The sequence below is a fragment of the Podarcis raffonei genome, chromosome 16 (genome assembly GCF_027172205.1).
Source record: "Podarcis raffonei isolate rPodRaf1 chromosome 16, rPodRaf1.pri, whole genome shotgun sequence".
Taxonomy (NCBI): domain Eukaryota; kingdom Metazoa; phylum Chordata; class Lepidosauria; order Squamata; family Lacertidae; genus Podarcis; species Podarcis raffonei.
Genome location: NC_070617.1, coordinates 3181898 through 3208928, shown reverse-complemented (window position 1 = coordinate 3208928; position 27031 = coordinate 3181898). Strand labels below are relative to the sequence as shown.

Genomic DNA, 27031 nt, shown 5'->3' with positions numbered 1-27031 from the left:
GACTTCGTGACTCCTGGCTTCTTGATCCTCTGACCCCTGACTTCGTGACTCGTTGCTTCTTGATCCTCGGCCCCTGACTTCATGACTCCTTGCTTCTTGATCCTCGGACCCTGACTTCGTGACTTCTTGCTTCTTGATCCTCGGACCCTGACTTTGTGACTTCTTGCTTCTTGATCCTCGGCCCCTGACTTCATGACTTCTTGCTTCTTGATCCTCGGCCCCTGACTTCGTGACTTCTTGCTTCTTGATCCTCGGACCCCTGACTTCGTGACTTCTTGCTTCTTGATCCTCGGCCCCTGACTTTGTGACTTCTTGCTCCTTGATCCTCGGCCCCTGACTTCGTGACTCCTTGCTTCTTGATCCTTGGCCCCTGACTTCATGACTCCTTGCTTCTTGATCCTCGGCCCCTGACTTCATGACTCCTTGCTCCTTGATCCTCGGACCTCTGACTTCGTGACTCCTTGCTCCTTGATCCTCGGCCCCTGACTTCATGACTCCTTGCTCCTTGATCCTCGGCCCCTGACTTCGTGACTCCTTGCTCCTTGATCCTCGGACCTCTGACTTCGTGACTCCTTGCTCCTTGATCCTCGGCCCCTGACTTCATGACTCCTTGCTTCTTGATCCTCGGCCCCTGACTTCGTGACTCCTTGCTCCTTGATCCTCAGCCCCTGACTTCGTGACTTCTTGCTTCTTGATCCTCGGACCCCTGACTCCTTGACTTCTTGCTTCTTGATCCTCGGACCCCTGACTTCGTGACTCCTTGCTTCCTGACCCTCGGACCCCTGACTTCGTGACTCCTTGCTTCCTGACCCTCGGACCCCTGACTTCGTGACTCCTTGCTTCCTGACCCTCGGACCCCTGACTTTGTGACTCCTTGCTTCCTGACCCTCGGACCCCTGACTTTGTGACTCCCTGCTTCTTGATCCTCGGACCCCTGACTTCTGGACTCCCGTTCCTGCTCCCACCCCGCCATCTTGCCCCCGGTCCCGACGTCCCCAGCCGGGACTTCGATCGCCCGTGAACCGGACCGTGACGCACTAGGACAGGAATAAAGCCCCCTTCTCTGCTTTCTGACTCCACAAACCACTGGGATCTGAAGGCGGCCCTGAAATCGACCGCCTCAATGGCAGGTGTTCCCACCCACCCCCGTCTCAAATGAAGGATGTACCTTTCTTCAGATCCTCTGGGTTGAAACCGTTCGCAAAGTACTTGGGCACTCCCCACTCGGTGCTGATCATGACATTGTGCCTGGGCTGGTACCAGAAGTCGTAGCCTTGCGGGGGCTCGTCCCCCGGCCGCTCCCAGGTCCCTTTCACTTCCCAGGTCTCCGCGTCAATAAGGATGAATCCGCCTGGAGTCACAAGAACAACTGTTCTCAGAAAGCGACGTATTTATGGAGATAAGCGTGAACATACGATTCGGGTTGAGGGCATTGCGGGTAGCGGGGGTGCAAATTAATTCAAACAGGCATGGGGAGGCACACATTTGTGTGTGTGTGTGTGTGTGTGTGTGAAGACTGGGGTAGGGTGCAAGGATGTGAATAGATGCCAGGAGACAATATATTTATTCAATATTAATAAATATAATAATAATGGTAATGATATATTTATACCCTGTCCATCTGGCTGGGTTTCCGCAGCCACTCTGGACAGCTCCCAATAGAATATTAAACACACAATAAAACATCAAACATTGAAAACTTCCCTAAACAGACTGCCTTCAGATGTCTTCTAAAAGTCAGGTAGTTGTTTATCCCCTTGACATCTGGCGGGAGGGCGTTCTAAGGGGCGGGCGCCACTACCGAGAAGGCCCTCTGCCTGGTTCCCTGTAACCTCACTTCTCGCAGGGAGGGAATGGCCAGAAGGCCCTCGGTGCTGGACCTTAGTGTCTGGGCTGAACGATGGGGGTGGAGACGCTCCTTCAGGTCTACTGGGCCGAGGCTGTTTAGGGCTTTCAAGGTCAGCACCAACACTTTGAATTGTGCTCGGAAACGTACTGGGAGCCAATGTAGGTCTTTCAAGACCGGTGTTATATGGTCTTGGTAGCCGCTCCCAGTCCCCAGTCTAGCTGTTATTACCCTTCCTCCCTCATGTCTGTTGTTCAGCAGAGTGCATCCCTTTGCAGCTTAAAAGGGGAGCTTATATAGGCTGGTTTTAGGCTTTTAGTTTAAATACAGTGGTACCTGGGGTTACAGATGCTTCAGGTTACAGACTCCGCTAACCCAAAAATATTACCTCTGGTTAAGAACTTTGCTTCAGGATGAGAACAGAAATCGTGCTCCAGCGGCACGGCGGCAGCAGGAGGCCCCATTAGCTGAAGTGGTGCTTCAGGTTAAGAACAGTTTCAGGTTAAGAACGGACCTCTGGAACGAATTAAGTTCTTAATCCGAGGTACCACTGTAATCTAGGATGCACTGTAAGTACAGTATCCCACATTGGGGAGCCTGTGGCCCCCCAGATATGGCTAGATTTCAACTCCCATCATCCTTCCTGATCATTGGCAACGGTGCCTGGGGGGCGATGGGAGTTAACATCAGGAAAGCCCTGCTGGGTTAAGCCAAAGGGATCCCATTGAATCCAGTGCTGGGAATCACAGGTGGAGAGAGGGTTCTCATGCTCAGCTCCTACTTGTGAGTTTTCCACGGGGGTATCTCTGGGAGGGCTGCATTAAGACCGTTAGAGGCCCCAAACACTTAAAGACTTTGGTGCCTCCATATATATATATATCTAATTCAAAATATAAAGCATTATAAACCATAAAATAAAAAATTAATATTATATGTGTGTGTGTATGTAATTTTTTCTTTGATTGTGGGAGGGTTTTTTTGTGGAACCTGGTTCATAATACGGTCCATAGTAAATCCGGTAATGGAAAATTTCTGTGGTTCTCCCCTCGATGCCCTTATTTCGTTGAATGGTTAATCCAGCCCTGGCCACTGTGAGAAGAGAACGCTAGACTGGATGAGCCCCACTTTGGCCTGATCCAGCGATGGGGCTATACTCATGTTTCTAAACTATTATTACAGGTCTCTGGGCGCAGAATGCAGTGCTGGCGAGGCCCCAGCCACTCGCGATCTAAATATTTGCCTGGAGGCATCTATAAACATACAGTCATACCTTGGTTCTTGAACACCTTGATACCCGGACGTTTTGGGTCCTGAGCACCGCAAACCTGGAAGTGAGTGTTTCGGTTTGCGAACGTTTTGTGGAAACTGAACGTCCGAAGCAGCTTTGAGTGCAAGAAGCTTCTGCAGCCAATCGGAAAGCTGTGTCTTGGTTTTCGAACGGTTTTGGGAGTCGAAGGGACTTCCAGAACGGATTAACTTCGACAGCCAAGGTACGACTGTAGTAGCATATGCCAACTGCATATACATTTTGCACCATGGGTCTCTGGCTCCCACACCCTTTAAGACATAAGTGACACACAAACACAGCTGGCCATACCTTTCCCGTTGCCTAGTGTGTCGGCCAAAGCGCTGATCATCACCTCTCCGCTACCCAGGCAGTGGGAGGTGTGTGGGAAAGTCAAGTTGCACTTCTCAAAGACTTCCCTGGGCTCAATAACCTGCGAGGAGAGTCAGGGAGAGAAATCAGTTTCTGGTGTGATTATTCTTCCTGTTCTTTACACAAAGCACTTTTTTTCTTAAAATCCAGGATTCAGCACACCCACAGATCAAACTCCAAAGGCCGTCATCAGTGAGGGCTGTAATGTGATTAAAATGATCTTCCTCAGTGGATCATGTGAGTTTTGCTGAACTCACCAGTTCTTAATTGCTCCATGTTCTATAAAGATATGTTTTTTCTCAGAGGAACTTATTCTCCTGTTGATGGTTCTTTGCTCCTAATAAAACCTGTCTCATTTCTCTTCTAGATCTTTCTTCTTTCGCTACTTTAGTTGTGTGCACACCACACATTTATATCACATGACTTCCCCCAAAGAACCCTGGGGACCGTAGTTTGTTATGGATGCTGGGAATTATAGCATCATGAGGGGTAATCAACAGTTCCCAGGATTCTTAAAGGAAGTCACTTGCTTTAGATATATGGTGAGTTTCTCTGTTATTTCAATTCTTGAGGTTGCGTGCTTGACCTGTTCAGAGTAGACCAATTGAAATTGCAAGACAACTAATTTAAGTACATTAATTTTGTAGATTAGAATTTAGAGACAGACTTTGTACTCAATTTACTTCCCATTTGCATACATACATACATATACACATATTATGCAAATGGGAAGTAAATTGAGTACAAAGTCTGTCTCTAAATTCTAATCTACAAAATTAATGTACTTAAATTAGTTGTCTTGCAATTTCAATTGGTCTACTCTGAACAGGTCAAGCACGCAACCTCAAGAATTGAAATAACAGAGAAACTCACCATATATGTAAAGCAAGTAATTAAGCAAGAATTCTGGTGCTGGAGGAGACTCTAGAGAGTCCCATGGACTGCAAGAAGACCAAACCTGTCCATTCTGAAGGAAATCAGCCCTGAGTGCTCACTGGAAGGACAGATCCTGAAGCTGAGGCTCCAAGACTTTGGCCACCTCATGAGAAGAGAAGACTCCCTGGAAAAGACCCTGATGTTGAGAAAGATGGAGGGCGCAAGGAGAAGGGGACGACAGAGGACGAGATGGTTGGACAGTGTTCTCGAAGAGACCAGCATGAGTTTGACCAAAGTGCGGGAGGCAGTGGAAGACAGGAGTGCCTGGTGTGCTCTGGTCCAGGGGGTCACGAAGAGGAGGACACAACTAAATGACTAAACAACAACATGTATGTATAAAAACTGCAATATAAAGTCTTGTTTCTAATACATTCATTTGAATTTTAAGGCATCGTTAAGAGGTGTGGTAACTCAAATCTGTTCTTTTTTGACACGTTCGTCCGCTTTCCGTCTGTTCTCTTTTTTCCTGGTCTATATCACCAGGAAAACCATATCAATTTACCCCTTCCTGGGCATGTTTACTTTTAATGCCCAATCTATTTCTGTTCTCACGATCTCGACTGCATCCTCTGAAAACATTTTAAACATCCCCTGCCAAAGCCAACACTTTTGATGGGAGGGGACCCGCCTCTGCTGATCATGGCTCAATATCATCTACTCTAATTACAGCTTTTGTAATTGCTTTTGTATGAATTATGAATCATTCTCCTCCTCCTCCTCCTCCTCCGATGAAGCCTATTCTCAGCTTCAGCAACGCAACAAACTTTTTTTATTCCAGCCAATAATGGATTGAGCCAAAGGTGTTTTTCTGGGTCATCAAAATATTACCTATACGCCTTCCCTAATTTCTGCTCTTCTCCTCATCAGTAACCAAATCACAAAGGTGGTTTCTTGTTCCCCTCGTTTGGCCTCATTAAAAGCGGTCCTGTCTTAAGTGTTCGTTTCCATTTTCTTCATTGGTTAGAGTCTTTGACGTGGGGCGTAATGACTGGATTGTTCAGGGGTGGGAACCTCAGGAGAATAATGCGGCCCTCCAGCCACTCTATTTGTGTGAGATGTGATGCACAAGTAGCAGTCAAGTACAACATTCCTTGTTTTCCTAGAGTGGACATGCAAAGGGGATGTTTGTTCCAGCAAGTCGAAAACTTCCTGTTTCCTCCTGGGCTGGAGCATCCTTCCTTTTGCATGTGACCAGAGGTGGGCGTGACCTTACCTGTAAAGGTAACAAAAGCACAAAAGCCCTCTTTTCCATCTTTCGTCGTATGAACTGCAGTGACTACCAGTCTGCAGTCACTGGGATTAACCCCCTATATGGGGTACAGTGGTACCCCGCAAGACGAACGCCTCGGAAGACGAAAAACTCGCTAGACAAAGGAGTTTTTCGTTTTCTTAGCCGCTTCGCAAGATGCATTTCCCTATGGGCTTGCTTCGCAAAACGAAGCTTGCCCCGCAAGCTCCGGGGATAGCGGGGAAGCGCAGCGCGTCTTCCCCGCTGTCCCCGGACCTCTTTTGAAGCAAGGGGCGGCGGGGAGAAGATCGCTTCTCCCCTCCGCCCCTTGCTTCAAAAGAGGGGACAGAGGGGAAGGCGCACACGCCTTCCCCTCTCTCCCCGGACCCCTTTTGTTTTTTTGTTTTTTATAATATTTTTATTAAACAATTTTTATGTTAATACAAACAAAACATACATAAACAAACAACAAACAATAACAGAACAAAAAAACAGGTACCATTTCATATCCTAATTTCTTTAACCTTTCTTCCTCGACTTCCTCTTGCCTCCCGTTTCTGTATTCCAAATTCTTATAATTATTCAGCGAATCTTCCCTTATTTTACTATAAATTTATGTTAATCATCCTTATTCTCTTTGTCTTAGCCATTACTAATAGTAACCAATTATTTTAATCCAACATCATTTTAACTGTCATTAATTTTGTAATATTTCTTTAAATAGTCCTTGAACTTTTTCCATTCTTCTTCCGCCGCTTCTCTTCCCTGGTTTCGGATTCTGCTCGTCATTTCTGCCAAGCCCATGTAGTCCATCACCTTCATCTGCCATTCTTCCAGTGTGGGTAGATCCTGTGTCTTCCAGTACTTTGCAATGAGTATTCTAGCTGCTGTTGTAGCATACATAAAAAAAGTTGTATCTGTCTTTAACACCCCCTGGCCGACAATACCCAAGAGAAAGGCCTCTGGTTTCTTGGGGAAAGTATATTTAAATACCTTTTTCAGTTCATTGTAAATCATTTCCCAGAATGCCTTAATCTTCGGGCACGTCCACCAGAGGTGAAAGAATGTACCTTCCTTTTCTTTACATTTTCTCCCCGGACCCCTTTTGAACCAAGGGGCGGCAACGGGGAGAAGCGATCTTCCGCCCCCCCCCCCCAGACATGCAGGACATTGACCTGTGTCTTCATCTGGTTTTTAGCTTAGCATTGAATGTAATTTTTAAAAAGAAAATGTTTTAAATCAGTGGTTCTCGAAGGGCGTGCCACGCTGGTGTGGCAGGAGAGGATGGTAAGTGTGGCAGGAATATTCAAGGGTAATCAATTTTAAATTTTGGGAATGATTCAAATGTTCTTAGGTGGCTGCTGTGCTGTTTTATACTTTCTTGAAATTCCATGATCATATTACACTACACACACAGTAGTTTTGTTCTTCTACATTATAAATCAAGCAGGGCCAAGAGTTGTTTCTTTTCATTTCCAATGTATTCCTTATCAATAAAAAATTTGTTGTGCTGCCAGCGAATTTCTGAAAGTGTGGCCTAAAGAGAAAAGTTTGAGAACCACTGTTTTAAATATTTGTTTTTAACTGTTTTTCATTGGTGTTTTTTTCTGAAGGGTCCTGAAGACATCATTCATTTATTTCATAATATTTAGGTAAAAAGAATAAAAAAGAATAAAACCGTGGTAAAACCACTTGAGAGGTGGGGTTTTTTTATTCTTTTTACAATCAAGATGCACCTAAATATTATGAAATAAATGAATGATAACTTCAGGACCCTTCCGCTACATCCACCCTCCCCACACTCTACCCAAGCCTAGCTCAGTCCTGCTCCTTTGAGGGAAGGAAGACGTACTTTGAACATCCTGGGGGCTCGCAGGTCTGTCCCCGTATCCACTATGTAAATGCGGGAAGATCCCAGGCTGGGCAGGACCAGGCGGTTACGCTTCTTGCTGGTGTCTCCGAAGCAGCTGCTGCAGGCGTTCCACCCCGTGTGATGAAGCTCATCGTCGATATACAGCATGGGAAGGCGATGGATCACCTATTGGGAAGACGGGAGAGTAAGGTAAGACTTCTGGGCGAGGTGGGGGGGGGCAGATGTCCACCCCTCTGCCCAAAGCGCTTCCATGTGCGTCTCATTTCCAAAAGTGCAAACTGAATAGGTTTCCCTTGAAATGTGAACTGAATTCATTTTTGTCTTCCATCCTTTGCTCATTGCATAGCTGTGCCCTCGCTGCTGCCCGAGGCAGCTTGCTCACTTTGCCTAACAATCGGGCTGGCCCCTGCCTCTTCTGACAAAGGGCATATTTTGACATGGGCAACTCTATTCTTTTTATTTTAAAAAACATAAATGTTATGTACTGAGTTGAATAGGATCCAAAATACAGCAGTCTGATTGGTCCTAGAACAATAGAATCCAGAATGCAGCAGTCTGATTGGTCCTAGAACCATAGGATCCGGAATGCAGCAGTCTGATTGGTCCTAGAACAATAGGATCCAGAATGCAGCAGTCTGATTAGTCCTAGAACAATAGAATCCAGAATGCAGCAGTCTGATTGGTCCTAGAACCATAGGATCCGGAATGCAGCAGTCTGATTGGTCCTAGAACAATAGGATCCAGAATGCAGCAGTCTGATTGGTCCGCAGGAGCCACCCAATCCAACACCAGGTGGAAGTGAATCTGCAACCTGATTGGCCTACAGGAGAATCCCAGAATCAGCCAATCACGTGAGGCCCATTGTGTAAATAATGTATATAAAGCAGACATTCTGGGGGAACTTCCATTCCTCCTCACTACTATGAGCTGAATAAAGAGCATGAAATCCACACTCGACTCCGAGTATATTTCAGGAAACGTTTTCCTTTTTCTTTTACGAGAGCCTCAACTAGGCTATGAATACTGAAAGAGAAAATATACACGAGGTGCTTACACAATCAATAATGCGAAGATGCACATTAGCAAATATGGGCTTGTATACGATGGAATTAATGGGCCCAAATTAGTTGCTGCGGGGCTAGTGACATTTCCCAGACAAGTGATGCCAGCGTCATGTGCTTTCATTTAAGGGAGTGTTTATCTGAGGAACCTGAACAAGTTATCACTTAGCACTTCAAGTGGTGATTCCAGCAATATGAAAAAAGGTCGATTTTGCCCCTGGGGTGCAGTTCATGCAAATGAACTGCAGGTGCACAGCTCTGCCCGATCTGGAAGAAACTGTTCTATTAATTTGACGCATGTTAATTGTTCTCAGGTCTTATTAAGTTGCTTTGTCTTTGCCTTTCCAGCAAAAAGTATCTTGGAGATTGTCAGCAAAGGCCTTCCCGATATTTCTTAACTGGGAGAGGGGGTGGAAATAACACAGGGCACGTACAAAGGGACCCTGTAATGCAGGAATATGCAGCCGTCCCATACGGGGATTGGACCTGCAAATTTGGCATTATCAGAACCATGCTTTAACAGACTGAGCTAGCCAGGTTTCGGTATGGCTGTTCAAAAAGCGAACGAACCAAGGAGGTAAGCAGAGCCCTGCTAGATTAGGTTGGGATCAGGAGAGGCAATATAAAGCTCCTTTTCAGACAGTGCATAGTTAAACTCCGGAACTCCTTCCCACAAGACAGAAGGGACATGATAAAGGTAAAGGTAAAGGGACCCCTAACCATTAGGTCCAGTCACGGACGACTCTGGGGTTTTGGCGCTCATCTCACTTTACTGGCCGAGGGAGCCGGCGTTTGTCCGCAGACAATATTTCTGGGTCATGTGGCCAGCATGACTAAGTCACTTCTGGCAAACCAGAGCAGCGCATGGAAACGCCGTTTACCTTCCCGCCGGAGTGGTACCTATTTATCTACTTGCACTTTGACATGCTTTCGAACTGCTAGGTGGGCAGGAGCAGAGACTGAGCAACGGGAGCTCACCCCGTCGCGGGGATTTGAACCGCCGACCTTCTGATCGGCAAGCCCTGGGCTCTGTGGTTTAACACACAGCGCCACCTGTGTCCCAAGGGACATGATAGATGCATATAAAATTAAGTATGGAATGGTGAAAGTGGGTGGAGAATTTTTTTCCCTCCTCTCATAACCCTAGAATTTAATGGGCATTGAACTCATCCAACGAAGCTGAATGCTAGAAGATTCAGAACAGAATCTCCGCCGTGCAAAGAAGATCTGCCTTTTGCTGATTCCGCCTCTCAGCTTTTTGGCAGCCAGTTTCTGCAGAGTCCTTTGGTTTTGGGGAATGAGGAGTGTCGAATAATGAACCCGTAAGAGGACTTCTAAGGCAGAGATGCTTCCCTAGAAACTCTGACCATCTTTGAGGTTCCCATCGGTGCTCGAAGGCATTCCACGACGCCTTCTGAAGTCTCCTTCCACCCCTTAGGTTTGAGCTTTCTTCCATCTTCCCCCCCAGGGGTTGTCTTTCCAGACGATTCTAATCGAGGTTACCTGTCACCTCTCTAAGATTCCCAGGCTATAAATCAACCAGTGGCAGAAAGCGTAATTAACCGCTGCTGGCAATACACAAAAGGAGTCAGAATCCGCGTTTACATGGAACGGAATTAAGTCTCAATGCCTTTCCCGACCCACTTTGGACCGTGGGTTCTGAATTCGAATGCTGGCTGTCTTCCGTGCCAGAGATAGTTTGGCTGCTAAACAATTTCTTTCCTACATGCTACTTTCCAACCTGAGAAGTGTGGATCTTTCTCAACCACTCTTGGAGGTGAATCTTTCTTGAGGCTACAGTCCACAAAGACAGGCTTGTGGCTGTGTGGTAAAGATTCCTAAAGCCAGCTTTCCCAAGTCGGACGCCTTCTCCAGCTGCTTCGGACTACAGCTCCCATCAGCCCCACCTGCGCTAGCTAGGGCTGATGGGAGTTGTAGTCCGAAGCAGCCAGAAGGGGCACCAGGCGACAGAAGGCGGATCTAATGTGATACCTGGCAATAGCAGGGAGATTCCGGATCCACATCCACCGTAGCAAGGTAATCAGGCTGCTGTGTTCCAGTCCCAGTTAAGATGCAGGGCACGTAGATCAGCTTCTCTCGTGGACCTTCAGGGGGGGAAAGTCCATATTTAGGGATCTGTCTTGGGTGAGGAAAGGGACGAGCTCTGAGCCACTCAGCCCAAGCTTAGGGAAATCTTTTGGCAAAGCTTACCTGTATCTAATACCATCCTAACAGTCTTTCGATATCACCTTGTCGCAACGATCCCTGTAGGACAGGCAACAATCTGTCCCAATATTACATACCGAATGTGATTTCTCTAAGGTTACAGTGGACGCTTGGGTTGCAAATGTGATCCGTGTGGGATGCACGTTTGCAACCCACGCCTGCGCATGCACGGGTCGCAATTCACCGCTTCTGTACATGCGCAAAGAGCAATTTAGCATTTCTGCGCATGCGCAACCGCCGAAACCCGGAAGTAACCCATTCTGGTACTTCGGGGTTTCGGCGGTCTGTAACCTGAAAAATCGCAACCTGAAGCGGCTTTTCCTGGGACAAGATTGTGGCACCCAAATGGCCGCCGCAATCTCATGTGAGAAAATGGGACGTCCCATTTTTCCCAGGACACTTGGCAAGTATGACATCGCCATCCTGGCTAGCAGCCATGGATAGCCTTATCCTCCACAAATTTGTCCAATTCTCTATTAGTGTGCCATGATCCAATACATGGAAGCTGGAATGTTTACACCAAAGCCTAAAACTGAAAATCCTGCTTGAGGGATCTGGTCGGCCGCTGTGAGAACAGGATATGGAACTGGATGGAACACTGGCCAGATCCCGCAGACTCTCCTTATGTTCTTAATATTTCAGTGGAAGATTGAAAGGGCTGCTTAGCTGTTTTAGGTAGAGGAGGTGGAACCTGTGGACCTCCAGATGGCACTGGGCTCCAACTCAAATGCAGGTGGCACAATTAAAAGATGGCTGAAAGGTCTTGTGTCCACAAAATATTAGACTTTGTGGGACAAAGAAGTGCCTGGAAACCGTGGAAGTGAAATCAGAGTGAAGGCTCTTTAAATAGCCGTCGTCATCTAAGGTCTCCCTGCAATGAGCAAACCAAAGCTTTACCTCTGTTGCACATTCAAAACACATTCTTTCCCTCAAAGGATTCTGGGCTCTGCAGTTTACCTCACACAAGAGTTATAATTCCCAGCAACAAACTACAGTGCCCAGAATTCCTTGAGGGGGGAGAAGGGGCTTTAAAAGTATTGTGTGCAGCACAGCCTAAGATGAATGCTCAGTCAACAGGCCGCCTAGAAGCATCCTCTGATTCACAATTCCCAGTGACTCTGCATTTTCTGAATTCAGGCGCCCAGGGAAATTTTAATAAGCTTTGATGAATTGAAAGTAATTTGTTACCTGCCAGCTTGGACAACTTTCCTTTATTGTGCTGAGTGTAATAGGCGGCATTGTTAAGAGGCGTGGAAGGTTAATATAGAAGACTCGAAAGACTTTGAGTGTGGTTATTAATTCTTATTTCACCCTTCATCCGAGGACCTCGGGGCAGCGTAAATGTCCCTGCTACTGCTTTATCAAGGCAGGTGATGCCTGGCTTAATGTGTGTTTAGTGGGGAATTTAATTCAGGCCTCTTTGATGTCAATCCAGCGCTCTAACTGCTACACCGCTCTGGGTGCAGTTTCTTACACATTTCAGAAAGGGTATTTGAATGCAGACAACGAAGCAGCATTCATATAACCTGGCCACAATGATGCGGGCCTAGGTAACTACTAGGTTGGACTACCGTGATGCGCTCCATGTGGGGCCACCCTTGACGTTGATTTGGAAACTGCAGCTAATGCAGAATGCCTTGACTTTTGGCTGGAACAGTTCTGCACCGGTGCATTCAGCACTTTTTGTGCGTGAAAAAAACGAGGTGCCGGCACTCATATCTTGATAAAAGTGTCGGGCGTACCAGCACACAGTGAGTGTATTATTCCAAAACTGAAAGCTTTGCGGTGGCTACTGGTATATTACTGAGCTAAGTTCTGTTAGTGTAAAAAGGTAAAGGAACCCCTGGCCATTAGGTCCAGTTGTGGCCGACTCTGGGGTTGCGGCGCTCATCTCACTTTACTGGCCAAGGGAGCCGGCGCACAGCTTCCGGGTTATGTGGTCAGCATGACTAAGCCGCTTCTGGCGAACCAGAGCAGTGCACAGAAACGCCGTTTACCTTACCTCCGGAGCGGTACCTATTTATCTACTTGCACTTTGACGTGCTTTTGACCTGCTAGGTTGGCAGGAGCAGGGACCGAGCAACGGGAGCTCACCTCGTCGCAGGGATTCTAACTGCCGACCTTCTGATCGGCAAGCCCTAGGCTCTGTGGTTTAACCCACAGCGCCACCCTCATCCCTGTTAGTTAGTGTAGAAATCCCTAAATGGACCAGGTTACCTGAAGAGTTATTTTTCATTCCTTATACACCAGCCAGATCACTGTGATCATCTGGAGACGCCCTCCTGACTGTCCGACAGTATTCATGTATTTATTTATGCCACATTTGCGCCACATTTTTAAGTGTTATGATAGCACTTGAACCAGTCATGGCTTCGCTCCCCCAAAGAATTCTGGGAGTTGTAGCTCAGTATGGATCACCATCATCATCATCATTGTTATGATAACAATAACAGCTTGTTTTTTGTACCCCACCCATCTGACTGGATTGCCCTAGCCACTCTGGGTGGCTTCCAACATAATATTGCAGAAACACAACACAACAGAACAGCACATATTAAAAGCATCCCGATACAGGGCTGCCTTCAGATCAGTGCGGGATTTATGTATAAGCTAAACAAACTATAGCTTAGGGCCCCACTCTTTTGGGGGCCCCAAAATTTTTTCACTATTAATATACTTCTATTTAATTGTATTTCAGTTCAACAATTACTTTGATAAAATACATATTTTGTTATGTGCAAATGGCTTAGATACCTGTTAGGCCCATAAATTACCATATAGCATATATTCAGCACAAACAACAGCAACAAGGCTGTCTTCAGATGTCTATGGAAGATTATATCATTACTTATCTCTTTGATATCTGAGGAGGAATTCCACAGGGCAGGTGTGAGATCTTGGAAAAGATGTTAAGAGGCCCCACCCAGAGCTACAATTCACAGATTGTTAAACCACTCTGAGAATTGTACCTCTGCAACAGGGGCCTCTGAACATCTCTCAGCACTCTTAACAAAGTACAGCTCCCAAGATTCTTCAGGGGAAACCATGACTGCCTAAAGCGGTATCACAGCACTTTAAATAAACAGTGCAAATGTGGCATAAGTTTCTTCACAAGCCAAGGCTTCTAGTGTGGTGGCCCCCACAATTTGGAATGTTGTTCCTACTGAAATCAGACAGGCGGCAACAATCCTGACATTTCGTCACCTGCCGAAAATGTTCCTGTTTTGCCAAGCATTTTCTGAGAATGAATGAGATCCTTCTGCATTTTATAGTTTTATGAAGCTTTGATGCTTTTATTGTAAAGGTAAAGGGACCCCTGACCATTAGGTCCAGTCGTGGCCGACTCTGGGGTTGTGGGGCTCATCTCACTTTATTGGCTGAGGGAGCCGGCATACAGCTGGTCATGTGGCCAGCATGATTAAGCCACTTCTGGCGAACCAGAGCAGCGCACGGAAATGCCATTTACCTTCCTGCTGGAGCGGTACCTATTTATCTACTTGCACTTTGACGTGCTTTCGAACTGCTAGGTGGGCAGGAGCAGGGACTGAGCAATGGGAGCTCACCCCGTTGCGGGGATTCGAACCGCCCACCTTCTGATCGGCAAGTCCTAGGCTCTGTGTTTTAACCCACAGCGCCACCTGCTTTTATTGTACACCACTATTATATAGCTATAGCTAGTGATGGTTTGTAAATTTTCTTATAATAAAATTAAAAAAACTGAGCCCTGCTGGAACAGAGCAGTCCCCACACCTTTCCTCCCACTGCAGCTAACTGGATGTCCCTGGGAAGACCACAAGAAGGGCACAAACGGAATAGCACATCCTCTTTTACACCCTCAACAACTGGTCTTTCAATGTATCCTGCTCCTTTACCTGGAAGTTTTGCCATAATTATTAGCCACTGATAAACCACACCTCCTCTGTACTAGTGCCTAATCCCTTAATCTTCCTCCTGAGCAATCTTGATTTGGGAGCACTGCTAAACCTGATTGTCGTGTGGCTTGAAATAAGGTCTCAATTTTTTCTGGCCAGTGGTGGAATCAGTTTGAGACTTACCTCTCATAGCATCCAGAGGGGTTGCATAACCTGGGCCATGACATCCACACTGCTCTGTAGGTTTTGGAAGAGGGAGAAGGAAAGAGTCAGCATATCCACATCAAAAATATCATAATTATTATTAAAATTAACTTACAGCAATAAAAAGCACATACATTAAAACCAGCATTAAAAAACAGAGAAAGATGTCAAACTTACTCACATTTTTTAAAAAGGCAGGACTGAAGCAGACATCCCACCCATTGAAGGTTCTTTGAATTATTTACTTCTAATGAGAGACTGACAATTAAGGGATGCAATCATAGGGGCAGTGCTTTTTTTCTGGGGAGAAGCAGGGGTACACATACCCCTAAACATTTTGTGAATCCAAGTTTGGCCTCATTGAGGGGCAGTATTTCAATGTGAGTAGGAAAATGAGAGTACCCCTAAACATATTCCAGGAGGGGAATAGGGTGTGTGTCCCCAGTGCCGGATTTCCATATTAGCTAAACAAGCTATAGCTTAGGGCTTCACTCTCTTGGGGGCCCCCAAAAAATTTAAAGGAAAAAAAACCTGGATGTTTCCAAAATACAGTGGTACCTTGGGTTACATACGCTTCAGGTTACAGACTCCGCTAACCCAGAAATAGTGCTTCAGGTTAAGAACTTTGCTTCAGGATGAGAACAGAAAATGTGCTCTGGCGGCGCGGCAGCAGCAGGAGGCCCCATTAGTTAAAGTGATGCTTCAGGTTAAGAACAGTTTCAGGTTAAGCACGGACCTCCAGATCAAATTAAGTACTTAACCCGAGGTACCACTGTATAAGATAAAAACCAAAAAAGCAAATAAAATAAAGCCAGCATACAGCAACAGTCTTTTGTGTTGTGTAGGCTCCTATGATGTAAGTTATGGGCCCTGCACATAGCATATATTCACCCCAAAAAACAGCGACAATTTGTGGTTGACAAAGGACAGCTGGACGTATAAAGGGCCCTGTTACATTCAGTAGTGTTGTAAACAAAAATTGCCCTTTTCCCTTATGGGGTAGCCAAGAGCCCATATAGAGTCCTTACATAGGTTCCCTATTGGTAGGAGAAAATAACAGAGGCCAACCAGAGACTATTGAGAAGCAAAGCAGCTAGTAAGCCTGATCTTTATTGATCTGTTGCAACAGGGTGCTCCCCTCACCCGCAGGAGAGAGGAGGAACCAAGGAAAATGACGGCACAAGGGCTTATAAAGACTTTTTGAAATTCCCATCCTGTAGATCAAGACCACCCCCAGAAACATCATACATACATCACAGATGGGGTGTAACCTAAGACCACCCCTCAGATACCGGTACATCCCACCTACATCACAGAAATTTTAATATTGTTTTTCTCCTGTTGTTGTTTATCTCCTGTCTGGCAGGTTACTTGATTGGATTTCCTGAGGAGCCTGGCCAGTCTTTTGTAATGATAAATACTTCGTTCCTGAGCCAGGTCACAGGCTCACACCCTATTCAAACACAGACATACCCTTAAGACAGGATTTGCGAAGGAAAAGACAATGGGGAGGCTTTTCCATTTTGACCTTGCAGAGAAAACATTTGGTCAGTTTAGGAATAAAAATGGTTCCAGGTTGGCCTTCCTGTGCTGATCTATGTATGTGCGGTTATGAACATTACCATATATCTAAGACCATAAAATTCCTATCACAGTAGCTGAGGGCCTCATCGGACCTCAATCCGGCCCTGTGCATGTCTCCTGAAAACTGTCCACAGCACCCTTAAGAAACTACAACTCCCAAGATACTTGGGAGGTGGGTGGATGGGAACACGGCATCATAACATTTTAAATGTACGCCGCCACCAAGAAAACACCCTCTGCCCCTCGATATTCAACCGAAATCTTCCATCCTGAGCCCGCTAGAGCTAATCTTGAGAGCAAGAAGCCTTTTGGCTGCTGCTGCTTCTTCTTCTTCCTCCTCAGTATCCAGTTTTTGCACCTGCTTGCAGCTTGAGTTGAGCAAGAGTCGAGCTGTACACTCGTATAGCCATTCCCACAACCTCTGTGGACAGTCCTTCTGGTCTTTTGAAGGGAGGCAGGTGGCAAAGGCAGAGGGGGGAGCGCAATAAAGGACGGACCAGTCAAGGCTGGGGGGCATTAATAAGGGACGGACCACAAAAGGAAGACTTGGTCCCAGAGGCCCATGCAGGTCAAATGGATGGATTTTATGCCTATATGGCTTAAATGAAGTGTCAGAAATCAGGGAGACCAAAAATTTCAATAAGGAATGGGGGAAATTGATAACCTATCTTAAAAAGCATTGTAAACAATTAAAACCGTTAGCAGGACATTGGAATATCCCTTGTAGCTTAGTGGTGAATTTTGGACACAGCAGAGATGTAAAAGATTTGGACGATCATAAAAGATGCAGGAGGAAATGAGGAAAGTCCAAGAGATTCCTTGGAATCTTGTTTTTACTTTATGCATTCGATATAGTAAAATTTCAATCTGAAAAGCCAAATTTATTTTAAAATTTATTTTAAAAGAGAATTTTAAATTTATTTTAAAAAAGAAAAGAAAACAAGAAAGAGCTCTGGTTTTCCAAGTTCACTATGATAATACCCAGATAACAGAGGGGTGTTTTGTTTTTTTAATGTAATTTTTAGGAGAGATTAAAAGGTAAAATAAAGGTTTTTTTTAAAAAAAAATGTAATTAGGGTTGTGTTCAATACTCCCCACCCACCAACCGGGCCAATTTTACAAGTTATATTGTTTGTTTCAGTGCTTTAACAGTGTAAACCACTGTTGCAGAAAGGCAGCATATAAAGGCAATTCATAATTATTAATGATAAAATCATAATCATAATAAGCTACTAAGACATTGAAATCCCATTTTGGAGCTATTTTAAAGGATTATCAGTTTACCATACACCTGAATTTTCCCGGACATTTTTGCCAATTTCTGCCTGAACACTGCTTCCAACTACAGCATTCTGAGAATGTCAGGGGATATTATGGGTTGGATCCAAGTACATTATACTGTGGGTAGACCCATTCAAATGAATAGCCCTAAGTTTGTCGGGTCCATTTATTCTTAATGGGTGCACTTGGACTAACGCTAGACACAACCTTCAGAATTTGTAAGGAATGTGGAGATAGTATGAAGTTGCATGATGTTGTTTATATAGAAATTATGGGATGCGTCCAGCTAAGTTATGCAATGTATCCTGAACAGACACATTGAAATTGAGGGATCCAAGTCAGTCAGGTCCATTCACTTCAACAGATTTACCCTGAAAAGATCTAACACTGGCTACAACCCTATAATAAAGCTTTTTTTAAGAAGAATTCTAGAGAATGTTTAGTTTGTCACTGTAATGCACACATAAGGTGTTTGCTTCACGATACCACAAGTCATGATCAATATCTCCATGTGCTGCCCATTAATTAATGCACTCCAGACTAGTTTTGAGGGTGCGTGGCCTGCTTTACAGAAGAGAACCCTATATTTCAAGGTGGCCTATTTGATGGGCTATCTAGTAGGGCTGCCGTACGTCCAGGTTTTCAGAAACACATCCGGGGATTCGGCCCGAAAATGGTGTCTGTGCGGATTTTTGGCAAATTGGCAAAACGTCCAGGAAAACCTAGACATATAGTAAGGGGGAGGTAATGTTTTTTATAAAATCATTTAAAAATTCAAAAAAGGCCCAATACTTTTATTTTATCACAAAAAAGCTCTATAACTTTCTCTGGATTTTCACTTTTGGGAATATGGCCACCCTATATCTAGTCCAGGTCTGATTTAAAGATGAAGTAAGGTGCAGTAAGAAGGGAGAACAGAAAATGCCTTCATGGTGCCCATCCACAAGGTTCTAGCCAATGTTATTCCTGCTGAGAGTAGACCAATAGAAACTAATCCACATGAGTTTTAATCTAGGCCATTTAATCTAGCTAGATTCCATCAGCAATTAGCTCTTGGTAGATGACTGTGCGCCCTTGAATGGAAACTCCCTTGTCCGTGTCAATCATTGTTGTTTATTCTCTTCCAATATCATTTGCATGGGTGCAGACCTCAAAACTGGTCAGACCACACCTGGAATATTGTGTCCGGTTCTGGGCGCCAGAGTTTAAGAAGCATATTGACAAGCTGGAATGAGTGCAGAGGAGGGCGACCAAGACACGATCAAGGGTGTGCAAGCCAAGCCTTATTGGGAATGGTTGAGGAAGCTGAGTATGTTGAGCCTGGAAAGGAGGAGATATGCTGTACCAACTGCACTGGCTCCCGGTGGAGTACAGGGTCAGGTTTAAGGTGCTGGTTTTGACCTTTAAAGCCCTAGGACCCACGTACCTACGGGACCGCCTCTCCTGGTCTGCCCCACGGAGGACCTTAAGGTCCACAAATGACAACACTTTGGAGATCCCAAGTCACAAGGTGGTTAGATTGGTCTCAACTAGGGCCAGGGCCTTTTCTGTACTGGCCCCGACTTGGTGGAACGCTCTGTCACAAGAGACCAGGGCCCCGTGGGACTTGACATCTTTCCTCAGGGCCTGCAAGACAGAGCTGTTCTGCCTGGCCTTTGGTACGGACTCAGTCTGACCCTTATGTTTCCCTCCCCTTATGGTTTTGATCTATGGGCTACTTTTAAAATGAGGCTGCATTTTAAATTGCAGTTTAACCTGTATTTTAAATTGCCCCCCCCCATTATGCTTTTACTGTAATTTTACTGGGGTTAGCCGCCCTGAGCCCGGCTCTGGCCGGGGAGGGCAGGGTATAAATAAATTATTATTATTATTATTATTATTATTATTATTATTATTATTAAGAGCCATCTTCAAATATCTGAAGGGCTGTCACATGGAAGATGGAGCAAGATTGTTTTCTCCTGCTATGGAAGGTTGGACTCGGAACAATGGCTTCAAGTTATAAGAAAAGAGATTCTAGCTAAACTTCAGGAAGAACTTTCTGGCAGTAAGAGCTGTTTGACAGTGGAACGAACCGCCTCAAGAGGTTGTGGACTCTCCTTGGAGGTTTTTAAGCAGAAGATGGATGGCCACCTGTAAGATATTATTCAGCTGTGGCTTCTGACGAAACCCTGTCGCCCCTTCAGCAGCCAGACCAGGGGTCCCCAAACTAAGGCCCGCGGGCCGGATAAGGCCCGAGGGACTCGTTTATCCGGTCCACAGCAACGCCCGCTGCCGCCACTCACTCTTACCGGCACGGCGCTGCGCAGCTGCCCACTTCTGGGTCGGAGGAACACCGGAAAGAGCTTGTGCGCACGCACAAGCGTTATTTGCGCATGCGCAAGCGTTATTTGCACATGCACAAGTGTTATTTCTGGTGCACATCTGGGTCAGAGGAGGCCCATGCACGTGCGCACAAGCTATTTCTGGTGCTCTTCCGCCCTGGAAGTGTGCCAGAAATAGTGTGTGCGCACGTGTATGGGCATGCGCCCCCCCCCCACCCTCTGGCTTGCTGCGCGATTCGCACTGGAGACACAGGCCCGAGGTGCGGTAAGTTTGCTGACCCCACCACCTATCTCTCAGCTCTGAGCCTTCCTCCTCTGGGGATGTGTGCGTCTCCCTCAAGGGTTCCCCAGCTGGTGCCTCTCAGCCCTCCTCGTCATGCTTTTCGTTGTGCATTCATGATTATTTGTGCTCATCATGGTGTCAGAGCCCTTATACACAATCCTGCTTTCAAAAGTTTCAGGGAGGGCATATGGCTTCATTTCCAATCAGATATTCATTTCCCTTCACATCCTACCGAAAACATTCCCCTTTATTTTTCGTCCTGCTTTCGTTTTGCAAAAGTGCACCCTCCTGAGGACGATTGTGCAGTAACGTTGGGGAAGCATCTCAGAAAAATAACTACAGTGGTACCTCGGGTTAAGAACTTAATTCGTTCCGGAGGTCCGTTCTTAACCTGAAACTGTTCTTAACCTGAGGTACCACTTTAGCTAATGGGGCCTCCCGCTGCTGCCAGAGCACGATTTCTGTTCTCATCCTGAAGCAAAGTTCTTAACCCGAGGTAATATTTCTGGGTTAGCGGAGTCTGTAACCTGAAGCGTATGTAACCCGAGGTACCACTGTAATGGAAGTGGAATTCTGTGTGGACAGTCTGGTATCAATCCAGCACCGAGGCACTTTTATTGCATCAATGTCCTACAGAAAAGCCTCACCAGTCTGGAGAGACCCTGAATGAATGAGTGAATGAATGAATGAATGAATGAACTAAAAGAGAATGCTAACTCCAAGTAGGCTTGCTAAGGTGTATAAGACTGAATCAGATAAGTGCTGGAGATGCCAAGAGGTAGAGGGAAAGTTCTTTCACATGTGGCAGACTTGTAAAAGGGTATTGGGAAATGCTCCATAACGAATTGAAAAAAATGTTTAAAAGTTCTCCCCCCCCCCCCAAAAAAATAACCACACACACAGTCCTTTCTGTTGGGGATAATTCAGACTGAAATTCCCAGGTGTCAAAAAAGGTTATTTATGTATGCTACTACTGCAGCCCGTATTTAGTTAGCCCCAAAATGGAAAACAAGCGAGGTCCCAGCTAAAGAAGAATGGCAACTGAAGCTGACTGAATATGCACAGCTTGTAGACTTAACATATAGAATAAGAGAACAAGAAGAACATATGTTTAGAGAAGGTTGGAAAATGTTTATTGAATATATGGGGGGGAATTGCGTACACCTGAAAACGCTGTGAGCATCAAGATAAATTCAACAGTGTAAATAAGTTTTGATGGAATACGGAAGGGTTTAGTTTTTGTAAAATACGCAGGGATTTATGATATGCAAAATGAACCGTGGAAAGAGAAGAAGGGAAGTCATTTATATTTTAAGGATGTTAAAATGAGTATTTTAAATGGTAAAATAGAAAATTTAATAAAAATTATATATAAATAATAATAATAATAAAATAAAAGAGAATGCTAATTATTGCTCCAGCCGGCTGAAGACAGAGAGGATCAATTCTTACCTCCTTTGTCGGGCTCCTCTTGTTCCGGGACAACTCCTCCTGTTGTCTGATACATTCTCTGGCAGCCCAGGCTTGTGCGTCTGATGGTAGTAAGAAGATGCTTGAGATCTGCTTATACCCAGAGGGACCCTCTAAATATATAAGTGTGCACACACACCCAAGAGGATACCAAAACAGTGGGTGAGGAAGGCGTGGTCTTGTAAAGGAATTCATTAAGGGAAAAGCTGACTCCCAAGAAAGCTTTTTTCTTGGCCCACTCACCCCATCCACCTGTAGCCAGGTGATCACACGCCCTTTGGAGATCTCAGAGCTCAGGAGGAGACAGTCGCAGAAGATTTGGATTCCGGTTGGTCCAGTTCCTCTTCTCACACGGGCTTTAAGGAAAGCACATGTTGGGATGGCATGATCTCTAACTGTGCCTGTTTATCTGCAGCCCTCGTTTCTCTCTCTTTAGTCAATTTGGGGGCCTTTAAAAAAGGTAAAGGGACGCGGGTGGCGCTGTGGGTTAAACCACAGAGCCTAGGACTTGCCGATCAGAAGGTCGGCGGTTCAAATCCCAGCGACAGGGTGAGCTCCCGTTGCTCGGTCCCTGCTCCTGCCAACCTAGCAGTTTGAAAGCACACCAGTGCAAGTAGATAAATAGGTACCGCTCCAGTGGGAAGGTAAACGGCGTTTCCATGCGCTGCTCTGGTTCGCCAGAAGTGGCTTAGTCATGCTGGCCACGTGACCCGGAAGCTGTACGCCGGCTCCCTCGGCCAATAAAGCGAGATGAGCACCACAACCCCAGAGTCGGCCACGACTGGACCTAATGGTCAGGGGTCCCTTTACCTTTAGGGGTGGTATTGGCTGGGGGGGGTCATTGGAAGATGGTTGGATTGGCGTAGCCAGGGGGTAGGGAGGGGTAGCTGCCTCCCCTAAATCAAGTAAATAAATAAAAATACTTAACTAAAAGTAGAAATTATCATAATATTCAAAATTGAAATGTTTGCTGAGGTCACTTGTACTGTGGAGCAGTCATTCAGGAGAGAGTAATCACCTGGCTAAGGAAAACGTCTCCATGGGCTCTGCTTACTGAGCGTGCACAGAAAAACTGTCTTGGGGGGTGAAAAAGGAGTTATTTGAGAATAAAGTGCTGAAAGGGTTTTCAGCAAATCCAAGAAAACTTGTTTTAGTTTAGATTTTTTAAAAACAAGATGTAAAAAAGGCATGTTCTTTGTAATTGTGCAAAATAGGCTCGATCAGGGCGGTTCCTGAATTGGAGAAAGATAATTTGATTGAATTTCTTACACAGGAATTTGCAGGCTTTTGGAATCCAGATTTGGAGAAGGACAGCTTCAAGATAGTGAGTGCTTTTAGACTCTGAAAAGGAGGGAGAAAGAATAGAGTAGGAGACTGTTTGATCACCCTCCGAACAAAAGAGGGGAGAGACAAAATCCTGAGTCTGCACTTCCAGAAGACTTTGGTAATACATCAGTCAAGAGTGGAGATATTTAAGGATATTCCGAAACATCTTTTGGACCTTAGGTCCAGTTACAGAGATTTGACTGCACTGCTGAGAAGTAACGGAATCTTTTTTAGGTGGGAATTCCCCCAAGGCCTGTCTTTTAGTTATAAAGGCAAGAAGATAAAAATAAGATCAGAGGACGACAAAGTTAAATTTTGGAGAGACCACGGAGAAGACTTGCAGAAGAAAACTGAAGGAGAGTTAAGAGCACTTGTAAGTGAAACTTTGGATATACCAGATTTACCTCCTGAATTAAAAGACCGCTTGAAGAAGGTGATACCACCAACAGAACAGGAACAGGCACTGGGTGCAGTTGGAGGAGAAGCATAGTAACTACATCATGGCTCTGCAACTACTAAGTTGGAATTGTAACGGTTTGAACTCCCCTCAGAAAAGGAGATCTGCGTTTCATTTATTAAAAAAGGAACAATTGGATCTGATTTGTTTACAAGAAACTCATATAACAAGGCTACACAGGAAACTATTGATTAATAAAAGACTTGGTCAGGAGTTTATTTCATCGGACAAGGTAAAAAAAAGAGGAGTTGTGATTTACGCAAAAGAGAGATTACTACCAAAATTTGTATCTAAAGATGACCAAGGAAGATTTGTGGCAGTGGAAATTCAAATACAGGGAGAAAAAATTTTGATAGTAGGCATTTATGCACCAAATGAGGGGAAATCTGATTTTTTTAAAAAGTTGCATGAGATCCTGATGGACTATTTGGATTACAATGTAATTTTGCTGGGAGACATGAATGGAGTGGGATCTACACATATGGACAAGGCACAAAGACAGGTAGCCACCAAGGATGGTAGACTACCGAAAACTTTTTTTGAGATGACAGACAACTTGGATTTAGTTGATATTTGGAGAATAAAGAACCCCTTGGCTAAGGAGGGAACCTTCTTTTCTGAAGCCAAAATGACATGGACTAGAATTGATCAAATATGGGTAACTAGAGGAATGGCACCAAAGATTAGAAAAGTGGAAATCTGCTCAAAAACCTGCTCCGATAATGCTGTCCAGATGGAAATGAGACTAATATCAACTGGTTCCTTCAGATGGAGGATGAATGACACCTTATTTAGAGATGAAGAAGTACTAAAGAAGGCCCAAAAAACCTTGAGAGACTACTTTGAGATAAATATGAACACCAATGTGGAAAAAAGAGTAATCTGGTTATAACTTGCTGTTGAAATGGAACACTCAGGATGAGACGGTCAAATCTGCTATAATCAAATGGGCACAAGATGTTGGACATAACATTATGTTTGCTGACTGGGAACAGTTGTGGACCACTGGGATGAAATTTACAGCATGTAATGCCTTAAGAGAAAATATTATGAAAATGATATACAGGTGGTACATGACCCCAGTCAAGCTTGCAAAAATTTACCATTTGCCCAACAACAAATGTTGGAAATGCAAAGAAAATGAAGGTACATTCTTTCACCTTTGGTGGACGTGCCCTAAGATTAAGGCTTTCTGGGAAATGATCTATAACGAATTGAAAAAGGTATTTAAATATACCTTTTTGAAGAAACCAGAGGCCTTTCTCCTGGGCATGGTCGGCCAGTTGGTGTCAAAAAAGGATAGAACTTTCTTTATGTATGCTACAACAGCAGCAAGAATACTTATTGCAAAGTACTGGAAGACGCAAGATTTACCCACTCTGGAAGAATGGCAGATGAAGATGATTGACTGCATGGGATTGGCAGAAATGACTGGCAGAATCCGTGACCAGGGAGAAGAGTCGGCAGAAGAAGATTGGAAGAAATTCAAGGACTATTTACAGAAATATTGTAAAATTAATGAATGTTGAATGATGTTGGATAGAAATCAAGGGGTTTTTAGCTGTAATGCTTTGAGATAAGGATTTGCTGAATAAATAATTTGAAATGGAATACAATAAGGGGAGGTATGAGGAGGTCAGGGAAATATGTCATTGAAAATTAAGTATTGTGAATTTTATGTGTTTTTAAACTTTTTTGCTTTTTTCTTTTTGTTTGTATAAAAATTGGAAACTTTAATAAACATCTTTTTAAAAAAAAAGAAAAAAGAGTAATCTGGGACGCCAGCAAGGCGGTTATGAGAGGGTTCTTGATACAACAGAATGCACTAAAAAAGAGAATCCAGAATGAGAAGAAGGATAAAATTTTGGAGAAAATAAAGGAAGGTGAAAAAAAATTGAGAGCAAAACCCAAGTCGCAGGAGATTTTGAGAGAAATAAAGTTACATCAAGTGCAATTTATGAAAATTATGAACCAAGAGATTGAATGGAAAATTAAACAAATGAGACAAAAGACATTTGAGTCGGCTAATAAATGTGGGAAACTGTTGGCTTGGCAAATGAAAAAAAGACAAAAACTAAATACAATTATAAATTTAGAAGTGGAAGGAAGGAACATACAGAACCCAGCTGAGATCAGAAACTGCTTCCAGAGGTATTTCAAACAATTATATACACAAGGGCCACAGAGAGAAATCGATGTAGACCAATTTTTGAAGAAAAATGGATTACAAAAAATCTCTCAAGAAAATAAATCAACGTTGAGCTATAAAATAACTGAACAGGAGATAGAAGGTGCCATTCAGAATACGCAACTGGGTAAATCTCCAGGACCGGATGGACTGACTTCTAGATACTACAGATCCTTAAAGGAATGGTTAGTACAACCCTTGAAAGAAGTCTGTAATGAAATAATGGAGGGGGGAAAGGCACCAGAGTCGTGGAAAGAAGCATATATCACACTTGTACCGAAAACAGAGACTGAAAAGACGCAGCTCAAGAACTACCGTCCCATCACTGCTTAATGTGGATTACAAAATCTTTGCAGATATTTTGGCTAAAAGACTAAAAAGAGTGTTAGTGGAAGAGATACATAAAGACCAAGCAGGTTTTCTCCCAGGAAGACATCTTTCTGATAATGTGAGAAACATAATTAATATTATAGAGAAACTACAAGTGAATATAAATACTAAGGCAGTTTTAATATTTGTGGATGTGGAGAAAGCTTTTGACAACATTTCTTGGACTTTTATGAAAAAGAACTTACAGGATATGGGGGTAGGCCAAGGTTTTGAAAATGGTATAAGTGCAGTATATTCAGAACAAAAGGCTAAATTAATTGTAAACAATATGGTGATGGAAGAATTTAAAATAGAAAAAGGGACACGACAAGGTTGCCCAATCTCCCCATTGCTTTTTATATCGGTTCTGGAGGTTTTGTTGAACATGATTAGAAGGGACCAGTTGGTTAAAGGTATACAGGTCAGAGCCAAACAGTACAAACTGAGAGCATTTGCAGATGATTTAGTATTGACGCTACAGGAGCCAGAATCTAGTACTAAAAGGGTTTTAGAACTGATTCAAGAATTTGGTCAGGTCGCAGGGTTTAAACTGAATAAGTCAAAAACCAAGGTTTTAGAGAAAAATTTAACACCAATTGAGAGAGAGAGGTTTCAGAATATGACAGGTTTAACAGTGGTTAAGAAAGTTAAATACCTGGGGATCAATATGACAGCAAAAAATGGGAATTTATTTAAAGATAACAATGAAAAATGCTGGGGTGAAGTGAAAAAAGATTTAGAAATATGGTCAAATTTGAAACTTTCATTGCTGGGCCATATCGCTGCTATAAAAATGAATGTATTGCCTAGAACAGGCATTGCAAATTGTGGACAAGGTGGACTGTT

General features: G+C 44.3%; 1 protein-coding gene across 2 annotated transcripts in view; it reads right to left on the bottom strand.

Annotated features, from left to right (window-relative positions):
- Positions 1-21897, bottom strand: part of LOC128403513 (methanethiol oxidase-like) — a 28364-nt gene extending 6467 nt beyond the window's left edge. Inside the window, exons 1-6 of one of the 2 annotated variants that reach the window (XM_053368340.1) lie at positions 21828-21897; positions 14883-14936; positions 10594-10706; positions 7520-7705; positions 3444-3564; positions 1169-1351 (exon numbers count right to left, since the gene is read on the bottom strand). In XM_053368340.1, the coding sequence (XP_053224315.1) occupies positions 1169-1351; positions 3444-3564; positions 7520-7705; positions 10594-10706; positions 14883-14936; positions 21828-21882 (712 nt within the window). In that variant the 5' untranslated portion in view covers positions 21883-21897. Of the gene's footprint in view, positions 1-1168; positions 1352-3443; positions 3565-7519; positions 7706-10593; positions 10707-14882; positions 14937-16845; positions 16999-21827 lie in introns of those variants that run through there. The other variant, XM_053368339.1, reaches the window with a different exon arrangement.
- Positions 21898-27031: the final 5134 nt, after the last annotated feature.